Source organism: Tenrec ecaudatus, chromosome 9 (assembly GCF_050624435.1).
Source record: "Tenrec ecaudatus isolate mTenEca1 chromosome 9, mTenEca1.hap1, whole genome shotgun sequence".
Classification (NCBI taxonomy): Eukaryota; Metazoa; Chordata; class Mammalia; order Afrosoricida; family Tenrecidae; genus Tenrec; species Tenrec ecaudatus.
This window is the reverse complement of record NC_134538.1, coordinates 73822302-73848138: the sequence shown is the minus strand read 5'-3', so window position 1 is coordinate 73848138 and position 25837 is coordinate 73822302. Positions and strand designations below refer to the sequence as shown.

Here is a 25837-nt window from a genome sequence, read left to right as displayed (position 1 = left end):
GGCTCCCAGATTTCCAATTTAGTAAAGAGTTCCTATATTTAAAAGAGTGTGAGTCTTCCTCTTTATCAGAGCCTGACGTTTGACCTACACCGACTTCAGCTGCCCGTGGAACTATGGCCTTGCCACGCCTGAGCAGCACACTTGGGGAGTAGCCTTCCTGAGGCCTTGGGCACGTTTGGAGCAGAGGTAACTGCCTTTTAGCCTGTCAAGAGCGTTCCCACCCTATCCCTTGGGAAGGGGGAGTGAGTGGCAACATATGGGGGCCTTACACGAGACACTTTGCAGGGCTAAGTCACCCTAAGCAATGTCAAGTAGCACACAAAGCAAACCAACCAGAAAGAAAACAGCACCCCACACCTGAGTCAATTCTGACTCCTGACGACCTGTGTGTTAACCATGTAGAACTGCTCCGTAGGGTTTTCGTGGCTGTTATCCTTATAGAAGTGGGTCACCAGCCCTGGCCACCACCCCCACCCACCTGGGTGCTGCTGGGGGATTTAGAACTGCCAACATTTAGGATGGTGGCCAAGGGCAAACCCTTTGTGTCACCCAAGGAAGCAACCTGACTTGTACCAAGATGGTTTTTCTTGGTTACCTTGGTGGTAGTGAGTCTAAACCCCTGTGTTTCGTTTTGTTAAGGGACACTTGGGATTTTTAAAATGGATCTCTGCCATTTGAATTGTGAACTACAGCTGTGTATGATGCTTGCAATTTAAGAGTGATTATAAAAGTGCATCTGAAGGCCTTGATGATAAACTGTCACACGCTCAGTATATCCTGACTGTTAGTGATCCTACAGGGACATGGTGGGCTGGATTTCCGACTCCCACAAGAGTAGAGAGCCTCATCTTTCTCCATCAGAGAAGCTGGTGGTTTTGAACTGCTAACTGTGTGGTTAGCAGTCTAATGTGTAACCACTATGTCGTCAAGACTTTGATGATGTCACATGGATTGAGAAGGGGAGTGTGAGGGAAGGCATTTTGGAAGACTTGGAGCCAGAACACCATGATTTAGATTTTAGATTTGTTATTTGCTTGAAAGCTGTGGGCGTGGTCTTTAACCCAGCCCAGGTTCACTAACTGAAAAAACTGAAACCCTCTGTGTTAGTCTGGGTACTTTAGAGAACCAAATCCACAGAAACTCATATGTGTAAGAGAGAGTTTTATATAAAGGGTAAGTGCATATCAAGAAAACATCTCAACCCAGTGCTGCCTAAACCCACAAGTCCAACATTAACCCATATGTCCAACACCAATCCACAAAGTTCTCCTCCATTTCACAAAACACAAACTATGACATTGACTGTAGGAGGAAAGCCGAATCACTGAACATGTAAGCATCTCAACGCTGACAGGGTCTCCATGCAGCTGCTCCAGAACCCAGCGCTGCATCAGGGTAGGTCCATGTGGCTTCTCCTCAGGGATGTCTTGCAGGAAGTGAGCCTTGGCAGCTGAAGCAGGGAACTGGCTAAGATAGCTGCACCCTGGTCTGATGATCACAAAGCAAGTGACCCAAGAACTAGAAAGGTAAAGCTCACTGAGCCATTTATCCCTCCACCCTTCAATTACCCCACATGTGTTTATTGGCCAGGTTGGCACAGTAGACTAATTCAATCCACCCCTTGCCAACTTGGCACCTGTACATCATTCTTTAGCCTCACAATTGCAATTAAGTAACACCTACACTTTAATCCTATAATCCTGTGAATATGTTCCCCCACCTATGAAAGTTTCTAAGCCAACCACTTCATGCCTTTATCCCCCCACCCCCAGCTTTGGTATCCAATTTATATACCGCCCACTTACATCATCCCCGTGCTCCGAGGAGACAATCATATTTTTCGACATGAAGAATCTTCATTCCAGTTGGAACCTTGTGAAGTCTGCATCCATAAGCAAAGTCAAATCAGGACAGGCCATTCATAAAGTCAGCAACAATATGCACCAGTTCACAGGTGCATATTGGTCGGGTTCTGGTCAAGTCAATGTAGGCTGCCTCACTCAGCCTCCACAGGGTGCTCATTAGTCGCCTTGCCTTTAGACCATGGGCTCTCACCAATACTCAACAATCCCAACCCCCTAGTGCTAGGTCATGAACTTTAGACCAGTCAACCCGCTCTCATCTTCTCCCTTTTCCCCTATAAACTAAGTCCACAGGTGTCAGTGGCCAAACTCAACCCATCTCTTTATTGCTGCATTGCTCCCACTTCCACTCAACAAGTAGATCCAGGTGGTCACCTAGCAAGCATTTCAGCCTGCTCACAGGGTCCCTTTAACATTCAGTCCCAGAGAGGAGTTTTCCTCATGGTTCCAGATTTTTTCTAGCTTCTGACAAAGACTACTGGTTCCTGAGTACTCCAAAGCACTGGGTGGGGCATATCTTTTCAAAGCTTTCTTTGCAGACATGTCCTAAAACCATCTCAAGATCAAATTTTAATGGCTGATATCAAGTGGGCTTACAAAATTTCTATTTTAATACTTCCCATATTTTCCCCAGAAAACAACTGAGTAAGTAGTGTGGCTTTGTCTGACCTCTGGCTAGACAGAAGAAAGACTACCATGAGGGAGAGGTCAAACAAACATCTACTCTCCATCTTATGATTTGTATCTCCAGCACCCCACTCCCGAGATACCATAATGTGTTAGTCTGGTTACTTTAGAGAAACAAATCCACAGCAACTCATATATATAAGAGAGTTTTATATATAGGTTAAGTGCACATCAAGAAAAAATCCAACCCAGTGCTGCCCAAGCCCACAAGGCCAACAGTAACCCATATGTCCGATACCAATCCCCAAAGTCCTGCTCCATCTCACAAAACACACACGTTGACTCTGACTGCAGGAGGAAAGCCGCATCAGTGAATGTGTAAGCAATTCAGTGCTGGCAGGTGTCTCCACCACATGGCTCCTCCAGTACCCAGCGCTGCATCGGGGTAGGTCCACAAGGCTCCTCCTCAGGGATGTCTTGCAGGAAGTGAGTCTTGTCAGCTGAAGCAGGAACTGGCTCAGGCAGCTGCACCCTGGTATGACGACCACAAAGCAAGAGACCCGAGAACTAGAAAGGCGAGGCTCACTGAGCCATTTAGCCCTCCAACCTTCAATTAACCCCACATGTGTTTATCGGCCAGGTTGGCACAATGAACTAATGAATTCACCTTCTAGGTCCCTCTTGTTGACTACTGTCTTCCCCTTCACCCAAGTTGATTCGTGTTTTCCTCTTAGTCTGTAACTTCCGCTCTCTCTTCTCTGCCCCCATCCCGTGAATCCCGGTAATCGTCAGTTGCAGCGCTTTAAGGACTAAACGAGGAGTGTTCTGTCAAGGCATTTACTAGATACTGCCACGGAGGCTATTTTAATTTATAGCGACTCTGATTGGAGACTCGGCATAAAACCACCGCTCACCTGTCAGTTTGTTCCAGCAATTTGCCTGTTGCTATGATACTGGGAGCTGTGCCTTCAGCATTTCACATACAAGAGTCACCCACGGTGAAGAGGCTTCGGCAGAGCTTCGGGGGCAGTGCTTCCTAAAGTGGGCGACACCACCCCCTCAGGAGTACCAGAATGACCGAAGGGAAGTTGAAAAAGGATATATCTGTGCTTTATCCCAAGTTATGGTCTATGGTACACATGCTTTTCGTTGCCAGGGGAGTGAGGGTCATTTTGTTTTTTCCTGAGAAGGAAGCAGTAGGGTAACTATGCTTGGGAACCGCTGATTGAGGTCAGGAAAGACTAGGAATAAAGACCTGGAAACCCACCTCTGAAGGTTATACAGCAAAAGCCCTAGGGACCACAAGTGACGATTATCCAATGTAGTGCGGAGGGATGAGTCCCTCAGATGGAAAGGCATTCAACAATCATTGGACATTGTTGGGTTCTCTTGTAGCTGGTCAGGGTTGTCATGGTTTGGAGCTGACTTGATGGCCGATGCCCAAAGGGGGAAGTGAAGAGCTTGGGTTGCTGTCATTCAGCACACCCTCCCAGTGTCACTCATAGCCAGTGAATGGTAAGCAAGCCATTGGTGGCAGCAGCCTTGTGGGGTGGGGACAGGGGGCCGAGGATGCATGTCCTCTCAGTTGGTGACTGGACAGCTCCTTGGGTGGCCTCATCAGTCTGGTACCACATTTGTCTCCCATGTGTAGGTTATCCTGGTTCACATGTGTCATATATAGATGGTCCCGCTCAGCATGTGTCACTCCGTGGAAACGTTTGGACTGTGAGAACTCACTATTCCCATGCCACTTTGGCCTCCTAAAACCCTTGTTGCTGTTATCAGTCACCAATAAGTTGCAGCCTCTGAGTCACGGCAACCCCATTCTCAAGGGACCAAAACCCTGCCAGCTCCCGCGCCAGCCTCATGACCACTGCTGGTGATCGGGTTTTGACTGACTGGTTTCCAGAAGTAGCTTACTCAGTCTTCCTTCCTAGTCTGTCTGAGTCTGAAAGCTCCGATGAAGTGTGGGCGTAATACGCCAGCCTCTACCGACAGATGGGTGCTGGCGGTGCTTGGGGTGCGTTGTGGGCTGGGAATCAAACCCAGGGCTTAATTCCCATGTGGATGGTGACACTTCTGCCACTGACTCACCACTGCCCTCTCCAAGAGCCAGTAGGGCCAGGAAATAACCAGACTGATCTAGAAATTGAGCTGCCGGGAGGGGAAACATGGCATGACTTCTGGACTACTGGGCTGGAAGGGGTGGTCTCCTGGGACTTTCGGAGGTTTTGGTCATTTACAAAGGGGGTGGCCATTTGGGTTCATTTTAGAATTCGACCCTGGGAGTGTCTTGGGGGGGGGGTCATGGAACGCCTAGTGAACTTGAAGGCAGCACCCGAGGTGCTTTGTTTCATCTTAGAACTGCCTGGGGATTAGACCTGAGTAAAGGGCTTGGCTTCAATACCCAACCCCCCGCTCCTTCACATGTATCCTCCTTGACTCTGGACCTGAAATGGAGAGAGCCACCGGAGCCTGCGACAGTGAGGTGTCCCGGCACCCTTTGCAGCATTTCCAAAGTCATCCTCAGGCCCGCGGTAGGGTTTCCTATTGCAGGAGGGGAATAACTAGATTTATCCCAAGTTGAGCAGCGTCTCCTCTCGTTTTTGCCTCCACCTCAGGCTGTGACATTGGTTGTGCCTGTCTCAATCCACGGTAAGACGTGCGTGTGCACGCATTTGGGATGGCCACTCTAAACGCACCTCCACAGCTGACAAGCGAGGCAGGGTTGGAAGAAGCACAAACCTTCTCTGAGGAGCACTGTCCTGGATAGCAAAACGGGGCCATCAGGGTTCTGCAACTGGCGTTGCCACCAGAAGGAGCCACATGTAGTAGGGACTCACTGAAGCTCACATGCTGGCGAATCCCTGGGACAGGATTTTCTTGGTTCATGTGTGGACAATCTGTGGCCATCATGTTTGCATCGTCCCTGAGACATCTTAACAGCTAACCTCTCAGGATAAAACCCAAGATGCAATTGCTCACTACGCTTTCATTAGCATACGTGCTAATGCAGCGCAGCTGTCCCCCGGCTGTAAAACACTGACGACTGTGTCTCTGCTTGGCATGCGGAATATTATTTTTTCTCTTACTGAGCCGATTCAATACTCAGCTTGGTCATTATTTGAGTTGGAACTTTAGATTGCTGCATTTTTAATGCACTTTACTATTAAGGATCGTTGGAGAGCCGTGTGCAAATATTTTTGTTCTCACAATGCAGCCCTGGCCCAGGTAGCCCAATGGGCAGAAGCATGATTTGCACAAATATTAACATTTCTGTTGCGTGCACTAAAAAGAAACCTTAGAACAGAGTGGGAGAAAGCTGCTCCCTACACATTTTGTTATCTAGGTTAATTTGGCTTTCAGAGGAGGGGACGGTCAGCCCCACTTCCCTACCCGTAATCTCAAAAAGCCCTTTGTGCCCAGATAATGCTAAGCCAGAGTGAGCGAGACCTGATTTGCTATCTTGGAGTTTTTCTTGCCAAGAGGAAGGGACGATGGGAAGAGATGAAGCTCGGAAAAACTCGGCATGGGCTGGGCTTCTGGGGATAGATACTGTTTGGAGTTGATTTCAAATGTCTCCTGTCTCTTTTTGCCTAGAACAAGGAAGTGACCTGTAAGAGAGAGAAGTGTCCAGTCCTGTCTCGAGACTGCGCGCTGGCCATCAAACAGAGGGGCGCCTGCTGTGAGCGGTGCAAAGGTGATTTACGTCTGGTCCTGGCGTCCTTGGCTCTGGGCGCTTTCCTTTCCTCGTCTCTCACCTTTTTCTTTACTCTGCTCTTGGCTGGAGTGCCAGTGGGTATTGGGAGGGAAGTGTGTGTGTGTGTGTGTGTGTGTGGTGTTGGGGGTGGGGTGAGAATAAGGGAACTCTCCTAGTGGAGGGAAGGCAGTATGGCGAGCATCTGTCAACTTGGTTTATTTTCTAAGGCATGTTGTGAAAATGTCATAGAGGAGATATAAACCTGACGCCTATGCCCATCGGTATACACACACACCAATGTATTTTGCCAAGAAGTTTCAGCATTCAGCTTTCCCCAGACTCCTCCACACCCCTCCCTGCCCACCTCGGCTAGCAGAATCTTTAAGCCCCATGTTTAATCCTTTTGGTCCCTTGTACAATTTGTCTTCCCTTCCAAATTAAATCTAAGTTCTCCGCTTGCTTTCTGGCATCTCTAAAGGGTCCTTGTTTCATCCACACTCCCCGGCTCTCTCTAGGACACACTGATCCTTCCCCAATAGGCCTCAACCCCATTTGTCCTCCCACCTTGTCCAGAAGCTCCCGGTGGCCCTGATCGCTCAGCTCCAACTCCTCACTCCCCCCTTTAAGCTTCTTTAGCTTTCGTTATCTCATCTAAGTTGATTCTTCACTCCTTGAGGGTGGGAGCCAGCTTGTACTTTGACCTGGCTTGGCCTGTATGGGAGCCTCCTGTAGCACAAAGGGACATGTTCTCCACTGCGAGCAGAAAGGTTGGTAACTCGAGTCTACCCATAGTGCCTACTAAGGCAGTCCTGGCGAGCGGTCAGAAAAGGAGCCATTGAGAACGCCATGAAACACAGCCCTACTCTGACACACATGGTTGGCCACGAGTCAGAGTCCACCCATGGCAAATGGTCTGAATAGATTCAGTAGAGCGGGAGGCCCCAGGGCCAGTATATGTTTGTTTTGATGCGGTCTCCAAAGTCAGGCTGCCAAGTCAAGGTGCAGTCTAGCCACCTAGTACCTGTGGGTCCTTGAGCCGGAAGTGCTCTCTACCCTAGGGCTTGCGGCTTTAAAATGAGCATAATAATTGTCTTGTAGGGTCTTGGGAGAATGAGCCCTGGTAGTGGAGTGGGTTAAGCCTTGAGGTGCTGATCACAAGGTCAGCAATCAGAAGCCACCAGCTGTCCTGTGTGAGAAAGATGAAGCTCTCTACTCCAGCTTTCTACAGCCTTGGAAATCCACTGGGGCAGTTCTACTCTGTCCTGTATAAGGGTGTCACGAGTCAGACTTGACTCCGTGGCAGTGAGTCTGGTTTTGGTTTGGAAGTCTAGACTCCAAAGAGCCCTGGCTATTGGCTACGGCTTGGCCTGTTAACCACAAGTTTGGTGGTGCAAATCCTCCAGCTGCTTTGCAAGAGAAAGATGAGGCTGTCTGCTGTCATAAAGTTTTACTGTCTTGGAAACCCTAAGGAGCAATTCGACTCTGTCCTATATAGAGTCCTCATGAATCAGGATACACTTGTTGGCAATGGGGTTGGTTGGTTGATTGGAAGGGTAGAATTCAATGGCATCAATTTTTTCACCATATTGTGAATCACTAACCATTTCCAATGGCTTTTCATCTCCACACACAGTCCAAACCAGTCAACCAACCAAACAAACAAAATTTTAGATAAACCCATAGCCACTGACTCATACCGACTCAGACTGACATTATAGAGGGTTTTCAAAGCTGTGAATCTTTATGGGAGCAAATTGTCTCATCTTTCTCCCATGGAGAGGCTGGGGGGTTTGAAACCATGGCCTTGTGGTTAGCAGTTCAACACTTACCCGACAGTCCCACAGGACCCTCCGAACCTCGTCAATTGTTTCCTCCTCTCCCATCAGCTCCTGGTAACTGCTTCATAAATGTTGGTCTTTATGTATTTGCCTATTCTAGATATTTTGTCTAAGTGAGATCCTACAGTGCTTGTCTTATTTCACTTAGCTCATTCTTTATTGTTCCACCTGCTTCTTTGTCATCAGCATTTCTCCAAGTGTACAGGTTCTGCATTCTGTGTTGTTGTGAGGAAACATTTGGGGGAGGTCAGATCCTAGTCTTGCCCTGAGAGACCCCTCCATGAGGGGCATTTCTGAGCAGCTCTGAGTTTCCAGGTGCCCTGGAGGTGCAGGTTGAAGAGTCAATCATCATTTGCTCTCTTTCTGCACTGTAACTTTCAATTCGCGCTTCTCTTCGCCAGAGTTCAATGAATACCATCGGTTCTGCACTGTTCTCTTGCTGTTGATCGTGGTAAAAATATCTCGTAAAAGACGTTCGTCAGTTCTACCTTTGTCATGTGCATTCGTTTTTAGGCACTGGAGAAAACTGGGACTTTGTTTTTATATTTTTTTATAATTTATATTTTTATAATTAGAATGGGAATATATGTTTACAGTAGATACGTTGAAAACTAGTTTAAACTGTGGAAAAAGTGAAAAAAATCATTTCATCAGCTTGACCAGCCAGACACAACCATTGTTACTATTTGGTGTATTTCTTGCTGTAATCCAGCCCGCCGCCCCCATGTGAATGCGCTTACCTAACTGATATCTTCCTACTCAGTGCCTTTGCACCTTCTTCCCCTGCCTTCCTTCTACTTTTTAGTTAGCATTAGGTTATAGCAGGTTCAACTTGGACATTTTCTTACAGGCCACGTGTGATTCTGTTGTGGGGTTCTGTCAACACTCACTTGGTCATCCCCCCCGTGCGGGCATCGAGGCCATACCCTGGATTTCAGCCTTGGGTCAGATACAAGAGGCTGAAACCAAAGGGGGTTGTGTGGTCACAGAAGAAAGACCACAAAGCTAGTGTTGAGAGGAACTTGCCCTGGGGAAGATTTGATTATTGCTTAAACCCGGACTTGGTCGCCTGAAGCATTGGGGGTAATTCCCTCCTCAGCCCTGTTCTAGCTCTTATTCTCATGAGATTTGTTGCTGACATTCTTAGACAACCAGTTACTGTGTAGGCCAGGAGCTCCCCTCACGAATACCGGACATTCTCCCTTTTCTTCTTCTGTGAGAGGGATTCCATGAGGACTTGTATTGTTGCAGGAGGTTGCTGACAGTATCTGACCGAGAACAGAATGATCTCTAGGCAAAATTGCCTCACGATCAACAGATTTTAGTCAGTTTAGGGAATGCTATGCAAGATATTTCTATCAGCAAAGAAATAACACCTTTTGTTTAGCTGAATCTTGGCTGAAAGCAGAGGATACTGGAGCAATGTTTACTTGTGTTTCATTGTGCAGAGGCCTTTGGCTGTGTGGCTCATAACAAATTATGGACAACATTGCGATGTTATGGACAACATTGCAAATAATTGTGTCATGCAGAACCTGTACAGAGACCAAAGGCAGCTGTCTGAACAGAACAAGGGGCCCTGCACGGTGCAGTAGCTGGGAAAGCACACGGCAGGGCTGCATTCTTTCGCTGCCTTTTTCAGTCTGTCCGGTGAGCAAAGACTTTGAAAAACTGGACTAAGGAAGTTTCAGGGTTGTCGGAAGGCCATTAGCCACCCGTGGTATGCAGGTGGCGCCACCTTGCTGACTGAAATTGAAGAGGGCTTGAGGTTCTTAGAGATGAAGATTAAAGACAACAGCCTTCTATATGGATTTCACCTCAATGTAAAGGAAACAAGCAGTCCTCAAAACTGGGTAAGCCCTGTCACGATGAACAGCGAAAAGCTTGAAGTGCCAAGTACTTCAGGGGTTCACCGCCCACTGAAGCAGCATTCGAGAAACCAAGTGACACAGTGCATTGGGCAAATCTGTAATGTAAAGGTGTCGTTTTGAGGACAGTGGCGCACCAAACTCAAGCCATGGTGTTCTTAATCACTCTATATGGATATGCAAAAGCAGCGTGGTGAGTAAGGAAGATGAAAGGATGGTTGCCTATGAATTATGGCCTTGAAGAACAGACTGCGGCCGGCCGGAAGACTGAGCAAATCCGTACTGGGAAAAGCACAGCTAGAGCACTCCTTTGAAGAGAGGGCGGTGAAAGCAGTCTCACTTACTTGATACGTCGGCAAGAGGGACCAACTGCCGAAGAAGGACATCATGCTTGGTAAAGTAGAGGGGCCAGAGTAAAAGAGGAAGACTTCCAATGAAACGAGCAGACACTGGCTGCAAAATGGACTCACATATACCAACTGTGTGGGTGACTCAGTGTTTTCTTGTCTTGCATAGAGGGGTGCTGTGGGTGAGAACTGACTCAATGGCACTTGATTATACCCAATGGGACAACGACCATACCCAATGGAGCAACGACCATACCCAATGGAACAACAACCATACCCAGTGGAACAATGACCATACCTAGTGGAACAATGACCATACCCAGTGGAACAACGACCATACCCAGTGGAACAATGACCATACCCAGTGGAACAATGACCATACCTAGTGGAACAACGACCATACTCAATGGAACAACGACCATACCCAGTGGAACAACGACCATACCCAGTGGAACAATGACCATACCTAGTGGAACAATGACCATACCCAGTGGAACAATGACCATACCCAGTGGAACAATGACCATACCCAATGGAACAACGACCATACCTAAAGAGCTGTTCAGGGAAAGGTTCCCAGGAGAGGCCAGGGAAACACCTCCATTCTTTAGAGGTTGCCTGCTGTGCCTATCACCTAGGGAACTTGTTTATAAGTACTGTTTCCTGTGATCCACTCCAAACCCATTGGATCAGAATCCCAAAGGAGTTTTCAAATATCTGTTGATTATTTGAGGGAGGTTGGAAGAGGCACACACACAAAAGAAAGATAATTTGACCATGTCATCTACTTATTTAATATAAACTGAGTGCTGGGATTAAGGAAGAAGTTGTGGGGCAGATATTCTTGAGAATGGAAATATGATAACTCATATTTCCAAAAGGACTCTTACTTTTATTGTGTGTGTGTGAGCACTGTATTCCTGTTGGCTTCAACCAGATTGCTCATAGTTTCCATTCATTCATTAATTCAACAAGTATTTGCTGAGCTGCTTGCCAGGTGTTTATGGGATGGTGGCACTGTTTACATTGTTGTTAACTCTCAGTAAGCCAGAATATTCTTCAAAACAATAAGGTAATTAAATTATGATAAATTCCTCTCAAGTAGTACTTTGGTGTAACTTTGCTATTATTTTGATGCTGATAATGATTATACATTTTTATCCCAAAAGCCTAATGACTGGGTAAAAGATTAATCTAATTTGAAAAAAAATCAATATTGCTTGATGAAAACAAATGAGATCATGGGAGTCAAACAGATGGTTCTGGCAGCTTTTCTGTATTTACTTGGATGGAGAATTACCCTTTAATTTGGGGTTCTTTCCTGAACAATAATGTGCTTGTTATCTGAATATATGTTTGTTATTAGTGGATCACAAACGAATAATATGTTTCAAGCATTTACAGCTTAAATTCCATCATCTTTCTTTCCATAGTGCATGATACATTAATTGTCCACGGTACTTCGATGACAGCCATTCAGGAAGTACTCTTCCGTTTTTATGAGGATTTTGTTTTCCACAGCCCCCTTTCATCTTGTATTTCTTCTGGGCTTTGTTTTGCTTTCGTATGGACTGTCAACTGTGGGAGGCGTTTTTTGAAAATAATTCAGGTTTTCATTCGATTTTTACAATATTCCAGGACGGGTCATCAAATGATAGGAAAGAGGCAAAATATAAATATTTGCATGGCAATCTCTTATATTGGGCCAGCCAACTTAGGTTCTGGGATTGAAGAATCAGAAGGCAAAATATTCCTGGGGGGATTGACCCCGGTCAGGCTCACTTCTACAGCCGGTTTAGGGACCAGGGTTAAGTGGGGGGATTGACCCTGGTCAGGCTCACTTCTACAGCCGGTTTAGGGACCAGGATTAAGTGGGGGGATTGACCCCGGTCAGGCTCACTTCTACAGCCAGTTTAGGGACCAGGATTAAGGGGGGGGGATTGATCCCGGTCAGGCTCACTGCTACAGCCGGTTTAGGGACCAGGGTTAAGTGGAGGCCATAAAGGTTGCTGCTGCTGCTCCTGTGGATGCCTTCAAACCCATGCCAGCTCATGCTGACCTCATGGGAGGCTTTCTAGAAGGTGATCTTTACAAAAGCAGACGACCAGGCCTTTATCCCGAGGAGCTGCTGGCTAGGTTAGAACAACCAACCTTAACTGTTGTGCCACCAAGATCCCTTGGGACATGAAGCCCGGGGAATGACCGGTCACCCTTCATCCAGCCCAATGTAGTGAATCAGGGTCTTCCTCAGTGCTGTGTGGGAGAGACTTGGACAATGACTGTGCCTTTCGGAAGGCTGTCATGAGACCTTTAGAATGGAAGCAGCTACTCACCCAATACAGGAGTACATGTTTATGTAGATAAAAAATTCTTATTTAGAACAAGCACTCTGCTGTGTTGACAGCCTACGTTGCCCCCTGGTTTCAACATCCTTGGTTATGCAGGGTGAGGTAGCTATGTGTCACTCTGGTTTACTTTTGGCAACCACAGCCATTTGCTGTCTGTAGCCCAGACCAAAGAGCGGCTCTTTTGCCAACCTCTGGTTTATTTTCTACAACATGGCCAAATTCTTTGGCAGTTATTGCATCTGATTAACCTGGGCTCAGCCTGTCCCGGTTTAGTGTCCAATACAAGGCATGACTTGCCCTCAGCTTAATGCTGTAGCTATCATTTATGGTATCTTGTGATGAGGTTTGGGGAATATGTTGGAAGAAAAGATTAGCTAAGCCCTTTGCAGTGTAGTGAATTATGACTCACGGTGACCCCAGGAGGATGAGAGTAGAACTGTGCACCATTGTTTCCCCCTCACAGTTAACGTCACTGGTTGCTGATGGAAGGGCTGGTGGGTGGAGTACCGTGGAAGAAAGACCTGTCACCTGACTTCCCCCACACCAGTCATTGAATAACCCTATGGGGAAGAAACACAGTTCTGTTCTGACTTGGGTTTACCATGAGATCATGGGGTTGTCACGAGCCAGAAACTGGAAACTGGTTCTGATTGGAAGAAAAGATAAGCCCTAAAGCTCAGATTCCATAGAGATTGTTCTTATCAGCCCCGAGGGGGTCTCTTATATGAATCTGGCTTAACAGGTGGTGAAATGGTGGCTGATTGAGATAAAATGACTTTTTCAAGATCCTGACATTTCTGGGAGGGAGAGAGGAACTCAGATTGAGAGGCAATTCCAAATGTTCCTTTCCTTCATCCTGGTATCAGACTGCCTGCCCGTGGGATCAGAGTGAAACCACAGCCAGGGGTCTGAAGATGAAGGTGGATTCTAAGCACATACTTCATCTCACTGTATTCTGTTTCCCTATTGGGTCGACCCACAATTTCAAAGGAAGTGTGTAGACAAGGAAATTCTGTGAAGGTGATTGAAAAGAACATGTGACTTACTAGTCATTGGCATTTTGGGGGGGCCTCTTACTCTCCCCCCCTTCAATAACCATGACTATTTAAATGGCAGCAGTACAGCCTACATCACCGCTACATCACTTGATTCTGTGAGTACGTATGTGTCTGGTTTCATAATAGTTTTTGAATAGATAATACAATCAGAGAATTATTGGTCTTCAAGGCATCAATAGTAAAAGTAAGTCTGAAGTTGAAGGAGGGATTAGTATCAGAGCCTAAATTGTGAGAATCTGCTTTGCAGAAGGTTCTGGATGACAGCTGGGAGCCCGAGATTCATTTGGTGGGAACTGCATTGGAAATCAGCTTCCAGTGGTCTCCCTCTGTCCTTGCAAGGGATGGGAGGGAAATGGCTGCTAAATAGAATGCATTGGAGACAGGAGTATAGATGATCGAAGGCATAAACCTGACTTGAACAGTTAAAACTTTGTCAGTTGATCCCCCCTCTGAGGCATGCTGGACCTGATCTGGTTTCCAGCATTTTCTGTATTTTTGTTCTGTGTTTGTTTGTTCATAGTAGGGTGTATCTCAGAGGTGTTACGTCATTGGAGGTCACCTTCTTGAAGTTGTGATAAACATGTTTTTCTGTGTTTCGGTACATGAAATCCAGGATGGATGGATCTATGGGGATAGCAAGTAGAATTAGGGTTTCCGGGAGCTGGGGTTCATTTGGGGGGGTGGGCGGGTAAAGGGGAGGCGATGTCAAGGAGTCCAGGAAGAAAAAGAATGTTTGGAAAATGATTGTGGTAGCAACTGTATAATTCTACTTGATGTGATTGAACTGTGGGATGTTATGATATATGTATTAACTCCCAATTAATAATACATTAAAAAAAGAAACAGCCTCACATTTGGATATTTTCATTTAATAAAATTATACATTACTTAAAAGAAAAGTAAAGGCATCTATTTCAAGATAGAAAAAACCAGAACTAGAGTATTCTCTTTCATTTTCTTCTCCTTTTTTCTAACTGTGAGATGTATATAGTACTGTATTTCATTGACTGACTTCCTATCATAATAGCCAGGGTATTTTGGCCTTTATATAAAAATGACCCAATTTGTTCAAACAGAGCTCGAAACTTACATTAAAGCCATACTTTACAAAAGTCAATTTTTGTTGTTAAACTTCATAAAGAAGCTTCAAGCAGAGAGCAGTGTTCCCTTTCCAAATTCGTCCCAGCTCGTTTCTTCAGGGGGTTTGGCTCTTTAGATTTGGTGGGATTTTGGAGGACTTTTTCAGTGGGGAGCTTGCGGTTGCTTTTCAGTTGGAAGATTAGGTTTCTGTGGCTCACCACTGACTTGTGGTGTATCCGTTTTCACTTTGCTAGAGAGGGCCACGTTGAGCAAGAAAGACGATAGCCTGGCCTTCCTGGTCCCCTGTGTGCAGAGCACCTCCGGCAGAGAGGGTCGCGGCAACTATGTTCCAGCAACCCTGTTCTCTCTGGCAGCTCCTGGAGCTGCCTGTGGCGGCAGGTGCCTCAGTGCCTTGCACTCACTCTATCGCTGCATCACAGGTTACCACCAATGCAGCAGGTTTAAAAGAACCACTATGTAGTCTCTCTCAGTCTTGGTGGTTAGGGGTCTGGGCATAGTTTCATTGGATCTCCTCAGGCTGCAACGAACCTGTCAGTCAGGCCTTGGGGGTCTCACTTGAGGTTCAGGATCCTCTTCTAAGACCATGCAGTGCTGCCGTAATTCAATTCACTGCAGTTGTAGACTGAGGGACGAACTCTGCAGGCAAAGTAAGAATGTGCTTAGGGAATCAAAAAAACCCCCAAAAAACAGGGGTCCCAGTTGTCCAAAGCCAGGACTCCGATGATCTGCAAGAAAAAGCGAGTGCTGTCGTGGCGGCCACATGGCGGGGCTCAAAAGGAAACTGATCCCAGCTTCCCACCTGCGGGAATGTGCTGCCCGGAAATAGCATTTCACGCAGGGTCATGAGGACGCCCACATACAAACTTGTTGAAGCCAATTGAGCACCTTTATTGCGATCTGTCTGCCCAGATCCCCTTGGAGGGAATCCCCACACCTTATCTTAATGGGTCTCTTGAGAGGACACTATTTCTTTTGAAAAACAAGTGGCGTGGGTGGGCTGTCATAGCTAACTCTTGCTCCATGCGTCCAGCATGCCACTGAATCAAATGGGAGCAGTTCGTGGGCAAGGTCAGAGGAGATTAAGAACATTCCCTCACTGCCGATCCAGCCCCTGCAGCTGCAAGGGTAAGTAAGCAGTGCTCTGTGCTGTGATACTAACCCAAGGGTGTGCTCTTGCTCAGGGTGCTGGTGAACCGCGAATGGGAATGCCCATCCCAGAGGCACGCCCACAAAAGCAAGAGGAAAGTGGAATTGCAATCATTCCAGTCAAGTTGCCCTTTAACTGTGTGGCATTTATGTACGGAGTTATGTCCTGAGGTTTGTAAACAACAGTATTTATAACTTCACAGTATGGCTGGCATTTATGCAGCTACACGCTAGCATACATTGAAACTCGTGATTTAACGCAACAGTAGCACAGTAAAAACAAAACCCAAACCTGTCGTTAAGTCAATTCTGACTCATAGCAGCCCTGTATGACAGAGTAGAACTGCCTCCGGAAGTTTCTGAGTCTGTGACTCTTTACCGAGCAGAAAGCCTTCTCTTTCTCCCCCTGGAGCGGCTGGTGATTTCAAGCTGCCGACCTTGCAGTTTGCAGCCCAGTGCATGGCCCCGATGGCACCAGGCTTCCTCCTAACCCAGAGGGCTCCAAGACAATGCTGGAAATACCACTGTTCATCTGACTCTAAGAATTTTAATGTAGGTATTAAAGTCGCTTTGTTTTTATTGTCTGTTGAGCAGGACACAGTGCTTGGTATTATTCTATATGAGTATATGCTAATCAGTTAGCTATTAGACACATTAAGAGGAAGTCAAGTTCAATATTTATTTGTTTTGCAAAACATATTTCCATTTTGCATCAATGAGTGTGTTTCTAAATTCATCTTCCAAGAAAGCAGTAAAGTATGTTTAACAGTAATGGATTTTTATCAGAATATTACATTTATATTTCATCAGAATAGTTATGTAAGGAACTTGGCCAACCCCTTGAGGAAATAAATGAATATTCACATAATTATATAAGTCTCAAGAAGATATTTTAGGTAGTATATTGAGATAACTATAAGATTATGTAAAATGTTTCATTTTCCATTTCTCTTCAGACTGACTTTCTTTTTAAAATTTTTAATTTATTTATCAATTCAACCTGACTTTCTTGTAAGAAATTAATCGGTACTGCTTTGACTCTCAAAATGAACTTGCTTGTCCAGAAGTGGTGCAGTTGCCACTTCAATTACGTAGCTCCAAATATGGGAGTCGAATAATTCCACAAAGAATAAAATATCCATTGTAAACATGTTGTCGGCCATCACCATGATATTTGCCTTCTCGCTTTGTACCGATCAGGCTTCTGTCACGTCACATTGAGTTCTCTCATGTCTTCCCACAAGAACATGTTAGTGGCTCTATAAATATGTGATGCCTGAGGAATCTGGACCTTCTGTCATGCTCATGACGCTGGCTCTTGCCCAAGTTGGGTGTCATCAGTCATCCAAAGAACTGTCAAGACGCATTTTGAAGGACAGAAAGGGAGTGTGTAATTTTTAAAGTATTGTTTCAAATGAAAAACACTTGTGGAAATCTCCCACACACATCAGATGGCAAACGAATGAAGTGCTGAAGTCTTCAAAAAGTTTGTGCAAAATTTTTATTATCTCTTAATTATATTTTTCCATGAAGATTTTGAAGCACCCCCATTATGTACCACTCTCTTGCAAGTACTATTTCTCCTGACTTCTCTCTTCACAACTGAATAAAAGGAAATGTTCCAAATAAAAATTTTACTTACTAATTTTCAAATAGAAATGTTTGTGTGCATGTCCACATTCAAATGTCCATTTTACTTGTTTTATACCTTTTGTTGGTTTTAAATTATTCTCATTATTTTTGATGGTAGAACCAAATTACATACCCAGGTAACTAATTACAGAGCCAGGTACAATGAAATGGTGGAAACTAAGTAGAGTTGATACCAAAAGCTGGTCGAAGATGGAACAAAGGATCTGTGAATCTCTAAACCCAATTTAAAAATGAGCTTTCTTTTAAAAATGTAATGAATCAGAAAATACTTCCTTGATTAAAATGCATGAATTTAATAGATTCAAATGATTATACTTGTACTGCTTGCACTGAAACTAACAATAGTAATATGGCTATAACAACATTTGCTCCAAATTATGTATCTATTTCTAGCTGTAGTAAAAGAAATGGTGTCGAAAGTGGAACTATTTTATAATTGGACATCATTGCATCTGTAATTTTCGTAAGTGACAGAAATATACACCCCTTTTGTGGAATTAGGGCCCCCTAATGCTGGATTGAAAGGTCAACATCACAGTGGACTACTTGAAAGTTGATGTCAAAAACTTGTGGATGATGAGCAGACAAGGCTCTGTGTCCAGAATCTAATCCTAGGATCAACCCTAATGGTGAACAACTGTGAGATGGGCGGCTGCAGGGTCCTTTATCACTTGGCTCCATATATTGTTTTGTTTGCAAACCACTCAGCTCCAAAGCTAATTCTTGATTTGTTACATATGGATTAACATCCAGTCCCATTTGAAGATGACTGACGAAATTGACAACAATTCAATTCACAGAGATTTATATGTTGTCATACTGAAACCCAAGGCGTGGCTTTGGCTTAACTCATGAGCTGGAAACACACATCAATGAAGAATGTCAATATTGTAACGTGATTTTGCCATGCTCTGTGGCTGTCATTATGTCTATCTCTGAACATTGGCTATATTTTTGAGGAAAAATGGTGTTTGAGTCTCCCACAAAATGGAATTTTTTCAGGGGGTTACTTGATGGTGTTGCTCAGTTTGATCAATTTTTAGTAGTTTGCATCTCAAAATATGGTAACTCATCGGATATGTCTAAAACAATGTATGAAAATTTGTAAACCTAGTAAGTGATGAAATTGATAAACTGCTTTTAGTGAAATGGGTGTAGCTGGCTATTTCAGCTATTTCTCATACAGATCAGCTAAGTGGTTTCCAACATGTTTCTTTGACAGATGGAAACCCTGTTGAGCGAGTCATCACACTCATTACTTTAAAACGTCATGCCAGTGAAGAAATTGCAAACCAAGTGCCTCATTATTTATGTAAAGTATGCACAATTACTTTTTCTCAGTTCAGCTGCTGGTCTGAGGAGAATTCAACCAACATGTCAGGGTCTTTTTTGTTCTACAATAGAAATCTTGGAACATAATGAATCAATCGTGTTCTTATCATGTACTACATATACATTCACTTAATGTTTACAGGACACCACATAGTAGGTGGTTGACTGGAAGCAGCTTGATAGTTTTTCTGGTGCTCAGCTGCTGTATACGTTAGTTGACTTCTGCTCACCAACGAGTCGTTCTGAAATCATGTTTAGGTAACGATCCAATATGAAAATGCCTTTCTTATCCATTATAGCAGTACATGCAATCCTAGAGTCATACACTCAGACCAGGCACCCAAAGGAGATACCGAAAGAGAACCAGAAAGCATTACCAACGAAACACAAACACTAGAAATACATTTATGTTGGTTATGTGGAATAATCTCATGAAGCATTTTCATAGAATGAGTCAAGCTCACCAATATTCAGAAGGAACTTTCACAACCTGCAGACATCGCTGCCAGTGATTAATACAGTCTTTAAATACGTTAAGATTTTGAACAATTTGAAAACAGAACAAAGCAAATACGTCCACACCCTTTATCAAACAGTCCACAGTTGAAGTAAAAGATGTAAATACTCCAAATGCATTATTGAGAACCAGGGATCAATTTTGCATAATTGTATACATATTATACCACCAAAGACATACTCGAGTCTGGCATAAAAAAAGGGTGTAGTCATATGAAGTTCTTTTAAATAGATTTGCCTTCTTAAACAATGTGGATATACCACATGACCAACACACGAAGGTATTCAAGAAATTAGCGCAGGCTTATCAAGCTGACTTAAATACAAACTTTGCATAGACAGAAGTGCCACATATTTCATTCTTGAATGAGAACTAAGCTTACAGATTCAGGAAAGAGTAATTTAATCTTGTAGGCATAAATAATTCTCTAATAGAAGATCAAATAAAATGCGTGATGCCCAATGTTGAAACTGCTTTATGCATATTTCTAACTTAGTGGTCACATAACAGAATACCCACTTTTGTCCCTAAAGAAACTCAGAAACCCTAGCATATAACAATGATTCAAGAAAGACTCAATTCATTGTTTTCCTTATGTATGGAGGTAGACATTTTTGAGCACCTTAATTCATTGAAAAAAATTGTAGGAACAACAGACAGACCAAATTGCTTTTAATTTTAACATTTCATTGTTGAGAGATTTATCTAAAATAATTTGTTGTAATATTGATTTTTATTATTAAATATTATTTTATGACACCTTTTCATTTGTCCTCATACAATTATATCATTTGTTATGTAATGAACATCGATATTGAAGTATAAGTTATGGAGAGTAAAGTTGGTGAAAGTCAATTTTCTTTGTGGGAGATTAGCAGAATTTTATATTGATTGTTGAAACTGAGTTAACAGACTCATTTTCTTGCTTGTGGAAAGTTTGGACGACTGTTTTTACTGCACATGTGGCATAAAGATCTTCACACCTCACATACCCTCGATGCTATCATCCAGCTCATCGCATTCTGCTAAAATGGCACATGCCACGTTTGCATTCAATCACTGAATTATTGCCACATTTAAAAATAAGTTACACTACACATCGCTGACACACACACATAGGCTTGTGTATATATTTAACTCCATTCTTCTGTTTGAATGCCCCAGGAAGCAGAGGAGGGATCCCCACAGCTTCTCAGTGTTCAGGAGCCTCACACGCCTGAATCTAGCCCTGGGGAGAGTAGCATGCCTCTTCCAGGCCAGTGGGAGACCATCTCGATGGTGTGCTGACCGTCTTCTGCAGGCTTGCCTACTGAGGTCAGCCTGACCCAGGATAATCTCCACTTTCACTAACTTCACGTTCAATTGACAAAAAGTCTATTACAGCTGCCAAATCTCTCCATCTCTCCACACGTCATCCAACCCACTGCCAGGAGGAGAACCTTTGTCGTTCCCCGCCTCGCCACACACAGGGGCAAGGGGTGACACAGGTGTACCCACCAGGCAATGCAGGTCTTGGGGACCACCTTAGCATTCCACTAACCACCCTGGAGCAGCGCCCGTGCCCATGCAAAGCAGAATGCGCAAGCATGGAGAATAATGCTGGGGGCTGGAAAAGACCTTCCAGATGAAAGATATAGTAGAACCCAATCGGCAATTGCCATTGGTCTGATGCAGCTCACAGTGACCTCATGTTTGCCACTAAAACCGTCCTCCAGAGGGTTTTCAATGACTGATTTCTTTTCTTCAGAAGTAGGGTGTCTAGCCTTTCTTCCAAGGTCCCTGTGTGTGGATTGGAATCCCAAGCCTTTGGGATTAGTAGCTACCACCTTCACCATTTGCACCACGCAGAGACTCCACTGCCTACAACCAGTGCTGCCAACTGCTCCTCCCGGCTTTTCCGTTTCCCCCTGCGGAAGTGGATTGCAAGTCCTTGCTTACCTCTCTGGGCCTCCGTTCACATTCCTGTCGTTCCACTGTTCTGTGCCCACTTCTGCCATGAGGTTCTGTGCACTCTCTTCTGTCTGAGCTGCCTTCCCACGCTGTGCCACCTAGTGAATGTCTATCTTGCCTGAAATTCAGATCTAACGTTGGACATCACTTCTGACCTCCACAGCTACTTGCTGTAGATTTACATATCTTTCCTTCTCAACACTGGCCGTAAATGCAGTGTAATGTTTTGGTTTTTCCTGTAATTCTCACTGAACTGAAATTTTTGTGTGGGCAGAGCCAGTCTTAGCGTCGATCATTGTAATTGGCAGTGGGCACCTGTGCACGGAATACACGTTAGGAAAAAGAGAATAAAAGAAAGGAAGTGAGAAATTGGGACCACATTTCAGTCTTTTTAGTTCACTGTTTATCTCATTGGAGCCCTAGTTACTTAGTGGGTTATGAGCTGGGCCCTTAGTCATAAGATCAGCAGTTCAAAACCACCAGCCACTTTGCAGGGGAACGATGAGGCTTTCTACTCCTGTAAAGATTTAGACTCAGAAACCCACAGGGGCAGTTTTACTCTATCCTATTGGGTCAATAAGTCAGAACTGACTTGCTGACAGTGAGTCTATGTTTTTGTAGCGATCACACACATGCATGCGCACGTGCGCTGCTGTCCAGTTGGTTCCAACTCTTGTTGTCAGGTGCTGTCCAGTCGGTTCTGACTCGGAGTGACCCTATATACAACGGAACCAAAAGTAACCTGGTCCTGCGTCAGCATCCCCCTCATAATTGTTCTTAGGTTTGAGCCCATTGTGCAACTCCTGTGTCAATATAGCTTGTTGAGGGCCTTCCTCTGTTCCCCTGCCCCTCTGCTTTGCCAAGCAGGATGTCATTCTCCAGGGACTGGTCTCTCCTGACAACCTGTCCAAAGTATGTAAGACGAAGTCTCAATAGCATTGCCTCTAAGGAGCACTCTTAGGGACTATACATAGGGCTCTTGAGACTGTAAATCTTAACGGGAGCAGACAGCCTCATTTTTCTCCTACAGAGCAGTGAGTAGTTTTGAACACTGACTTTGTGGCTAGCAGCTCTCTGTCTCACCCATAAATCCACGATAACTCAGAGCTCCTTACTACATCTACCGCCTACTCCTATTGAGACGCTTACATCTTAACATATCTAAGTCCTTTAGGAATGTTACTGGGCTTTAAAAAAGAGAGAATGGATAAATAGGGATAAAAAATGAATACCTATCTATGGACCAATCCTATGTGCTTGATCCCTGACTTCCCTAGTGCTCAAAAAGTAAAATAAAATCTTAAAGCCTAAGTATCTTTTCATATGTTGTCTTATATTTCAATGCTAACAGATGTAATAATAACCTAAATGTAATTCTCAGTAGGTATTTCATCACATTATGCAATATTATCAAATACTGTGATCCAGTTCTGGCTTCAGAATTGTCTTGCGACTGTAAATTTTCCCGGTGATCTGTTTCCTTTTCTAAGATCATCAAGTATCTGGGAATCTGAGCACTCCAATCTTCTCGAGCGGCTGTGGCTGGTGGTGACTATCTAACGGAGATGGGAAGCCAGGCCTTCCGCCTAGGAAGTTTGGTGTGTCCCCAGCTGCTTATTCTTTGAGGGTAGCCAGGCTGTCCTATGAGAACGTTATTGGGAAACCTCCTCCCAGCTACTCTGCAGCCCCCATCTTCCCCCTTCGGACTTCCTTCTGTGGCCCAGACTGAAAGACCACTGAAAAGGAATATCATTTGAGCCTCTCAGGGATGGCAACACTCTTGCGCTGATATGTGAAAATCGAAGAGAGTGGAATTCTTTGGGGAAGGATTTACAAAAACACCCAGAACTCACTGCCATTGAGGCAGTTCTGACTCATCACTCCCTCGCTGCCATTGAGTCAATCTCAACTCACAGCGACCCTCCAGGACCAGGTCATTGTGCCCTAGGGAGCTTCTGGGACAGTAACTCTTTATAGCAGCTCTTTAAAACTCAGGGAGGCAGAAACGCCACCTTCAGAAGTGTGCATACATACATAGAGGCTATGTCGAGACACAATAGTGTCAAATTTCAGTATTTTTGGTTATAAAGGTTTTTATGATTCCATAACAATGCTTTCTGATTTACCCCGATTGCTGGAACACATGTCTTCTCCACTCTGTGTTCAGTACATCACCTTGGTGATCAGAGAACACTACACATTAGCGTGTCCTTCCCCTGAGAACTGATTGTTAAACAATTACTAGTGTACTGCTGACTATATACCAGGTGTTCAACACTAGCATTTAAAAAAAACCAAATACTATTAACAGAAGAATGACAGCAAAACAAACACAAGCCTTGACTGAAGGCAAACATTCAAAAATCCATTTTCGGGTTCTGAAAGTTCCTAGATACAGAATGCACCCAATGTCTCTCCTTCAGCTCCCCAATGCACTGTGCGTGGGGTCCTCTCCAAGAAGGCTGTGCAGATACGGCTTAATCCTTCTCATGGCCTTCTGCTGGCCCAGCCATAAAATTATCTCAGGCAATGAGACTCAGCTCATTTGCTGAACCCCAGTACAGAAGAGTGACACAGAAGAGGGAAATAAAGGAACAGTTTAAGAATCTGCATTTTCACAGGTTCCCTGGGGATGCACTTGGCCTGCCCTTTCCGGAATGAGTCCCCAATGTGTGTTTGGTCAGTACAGCACAGCAGTGGCTTTGACAACATTGAAGAATAGCAGCACAGGCCGGTGAGAATCGTGTCTGTGGAATCACTTGGGAAGTTTCTCATCCAATGAAACCTACCCTAACCATACCACCCAGTAATTGCACTGTGCAGCGTTTATCCCATGAATAAAACCCGCATCCACACAGGCTTCTGTCCACAGCAGCCTCATTCACCAAAGGGCCAAAAGGGACAGCCCAGATGCCCTTCTCAGAGGAATGATGAGCTGTAGTGGGGTAATGCCGTGGAATATTGCCCAGGGATAGGAAGGAACACGGTACTGATGCATGCAACAGCCTGCAGAAATCCCAAATGAACTATGCTGACAGAGAGAGAGAGAGAGAGAGAGAGAAAGAGAGAAGTCAACTTCAAAGGTTACATACTGCCTAACTCCATCTATACAACCTTTCTGGTAATGACATCCTGGCGTGGGAAAGCAGAGTTGTGACCACCAGGAGTGTAGAAAGGAGGCTTGAAGGAAGGGCTGACTGTGGTGATGGACGGTTCTGTATTTTGATGAGGTGGTCAGCGTGTGGTTTACATGGGGTTAAACTATAGAATGACACAGACACACACAAACAGGCAAACGACTACATGGAAGCCCAGTGGAATTGGGCTAATCTCTGTGGATTGTTTGGTTGCCAGGTGGCATCCAGTCCATTCCCACTCATAGCAACCGTCTGTACAACAGAAGGAAACAGCTCTTGCTCCTAGGACATCCTCATGACTATTGCTCTGTTCGGGCCCCTTGTTGCAGCAATGTCAGTCCATCTGTGGAGGGTCTTCTCTTTCATGGACTCTACTGAGCATAATGCCTGTTTCCAGGGGGATGTGCCTTCTAATAACACTTGAGACAAAATCTCGCCATTCTCACTTCTAAGGAGTGCTCTGGATGTACTTCTTCTAAGATAGATGTGTTTGTTCTTCTGACAGTCAATCCACGGGACTTCGATATTTGCTAGTTCTATAATTTGAATGCATCAATTCGTCAGCGGTCTTCATGATTCCTGTTTCAGCTTTTACAGACAAATGAGTCAATAGCCAATATGGCGGTTTTGCTCAGGCACATCTTAGTCCTTTAAGTGATGTTTTTGCTTTTTAGCAACATAAAGATTCTACTGAGGAGAGTTACCTGGCTTTGATATTGTAGTAGAGTTACTCTGGGTGTTAACCTTGAGATTGGGGGCCCAGGACCGCACCATACTTTTGTTCAGGCCCCTTGTAAATCTATAATTACACCAGAAAGTGAAAAAAGGGTGGGGGGGGGGAGGAAGGGTAGACTATTTGTGAGACTGGTTTGCCTCTGAGCTTTAAATGTTCTATTTAATCAATAACGTGGGTTATAGGAGCTGAGGGGTTGTGGTGGTTTTGTGTTGGACGGCTGGCTGCACGGTCAGCAGGTGGAAACTCCTGGGTGATCTGCAGGAGAAAGAGGAGGTGTTCTCCTTGAAAAGTTACAGTCTTAGAAGCCCGCAGGGGCAGGCTGTCCTATAGGGTTACTGTGAGTCAGACACGACTTGATGGCAGTGAGGTTGTTTTTATTTTAATGGACTATATCTGTGTATCATGATATCTCTTAAAATATAAAGAGCATACAGAGCCATCCAATTACTTAATCTTTGTGACTTTTGTTTTCTACTCTTTCACTGTTGAAGAATTTCATCGATGTCTTTAAGTTACCTAGGGAAAACTGAAGGTTCTATTCCTGACTTGTGGAGGACCATTGGCTTCCCTCCTTAGCCACCAAAATCTACTCTATGAAGTTCTTGGTGGTTTTGCCA

At 44.7% G+C, this 25837-nt stretch overlaps 1 protein-coding gene across 1 annotated transcript in view; it reads left to right on the top strand.

Moving 5' to 3' along the window:
- Positions 1-25837, top strand: part of BMPER (BMP binding endothelial regulator) — a 283741-nt gene that overhangs the window by 33523 nt on the left and 224381 nt on the right. Inside the window, exon 3 of the mRNA XM_075557553.1 lies at positions 6090-6189. Coding sequence (XP_075413668.1) covers positions 6090-6189 — 100 coding nt within the window. The remainder of the gene's footprint in view (positions 1-6089; positions 6190-25837) is intronic.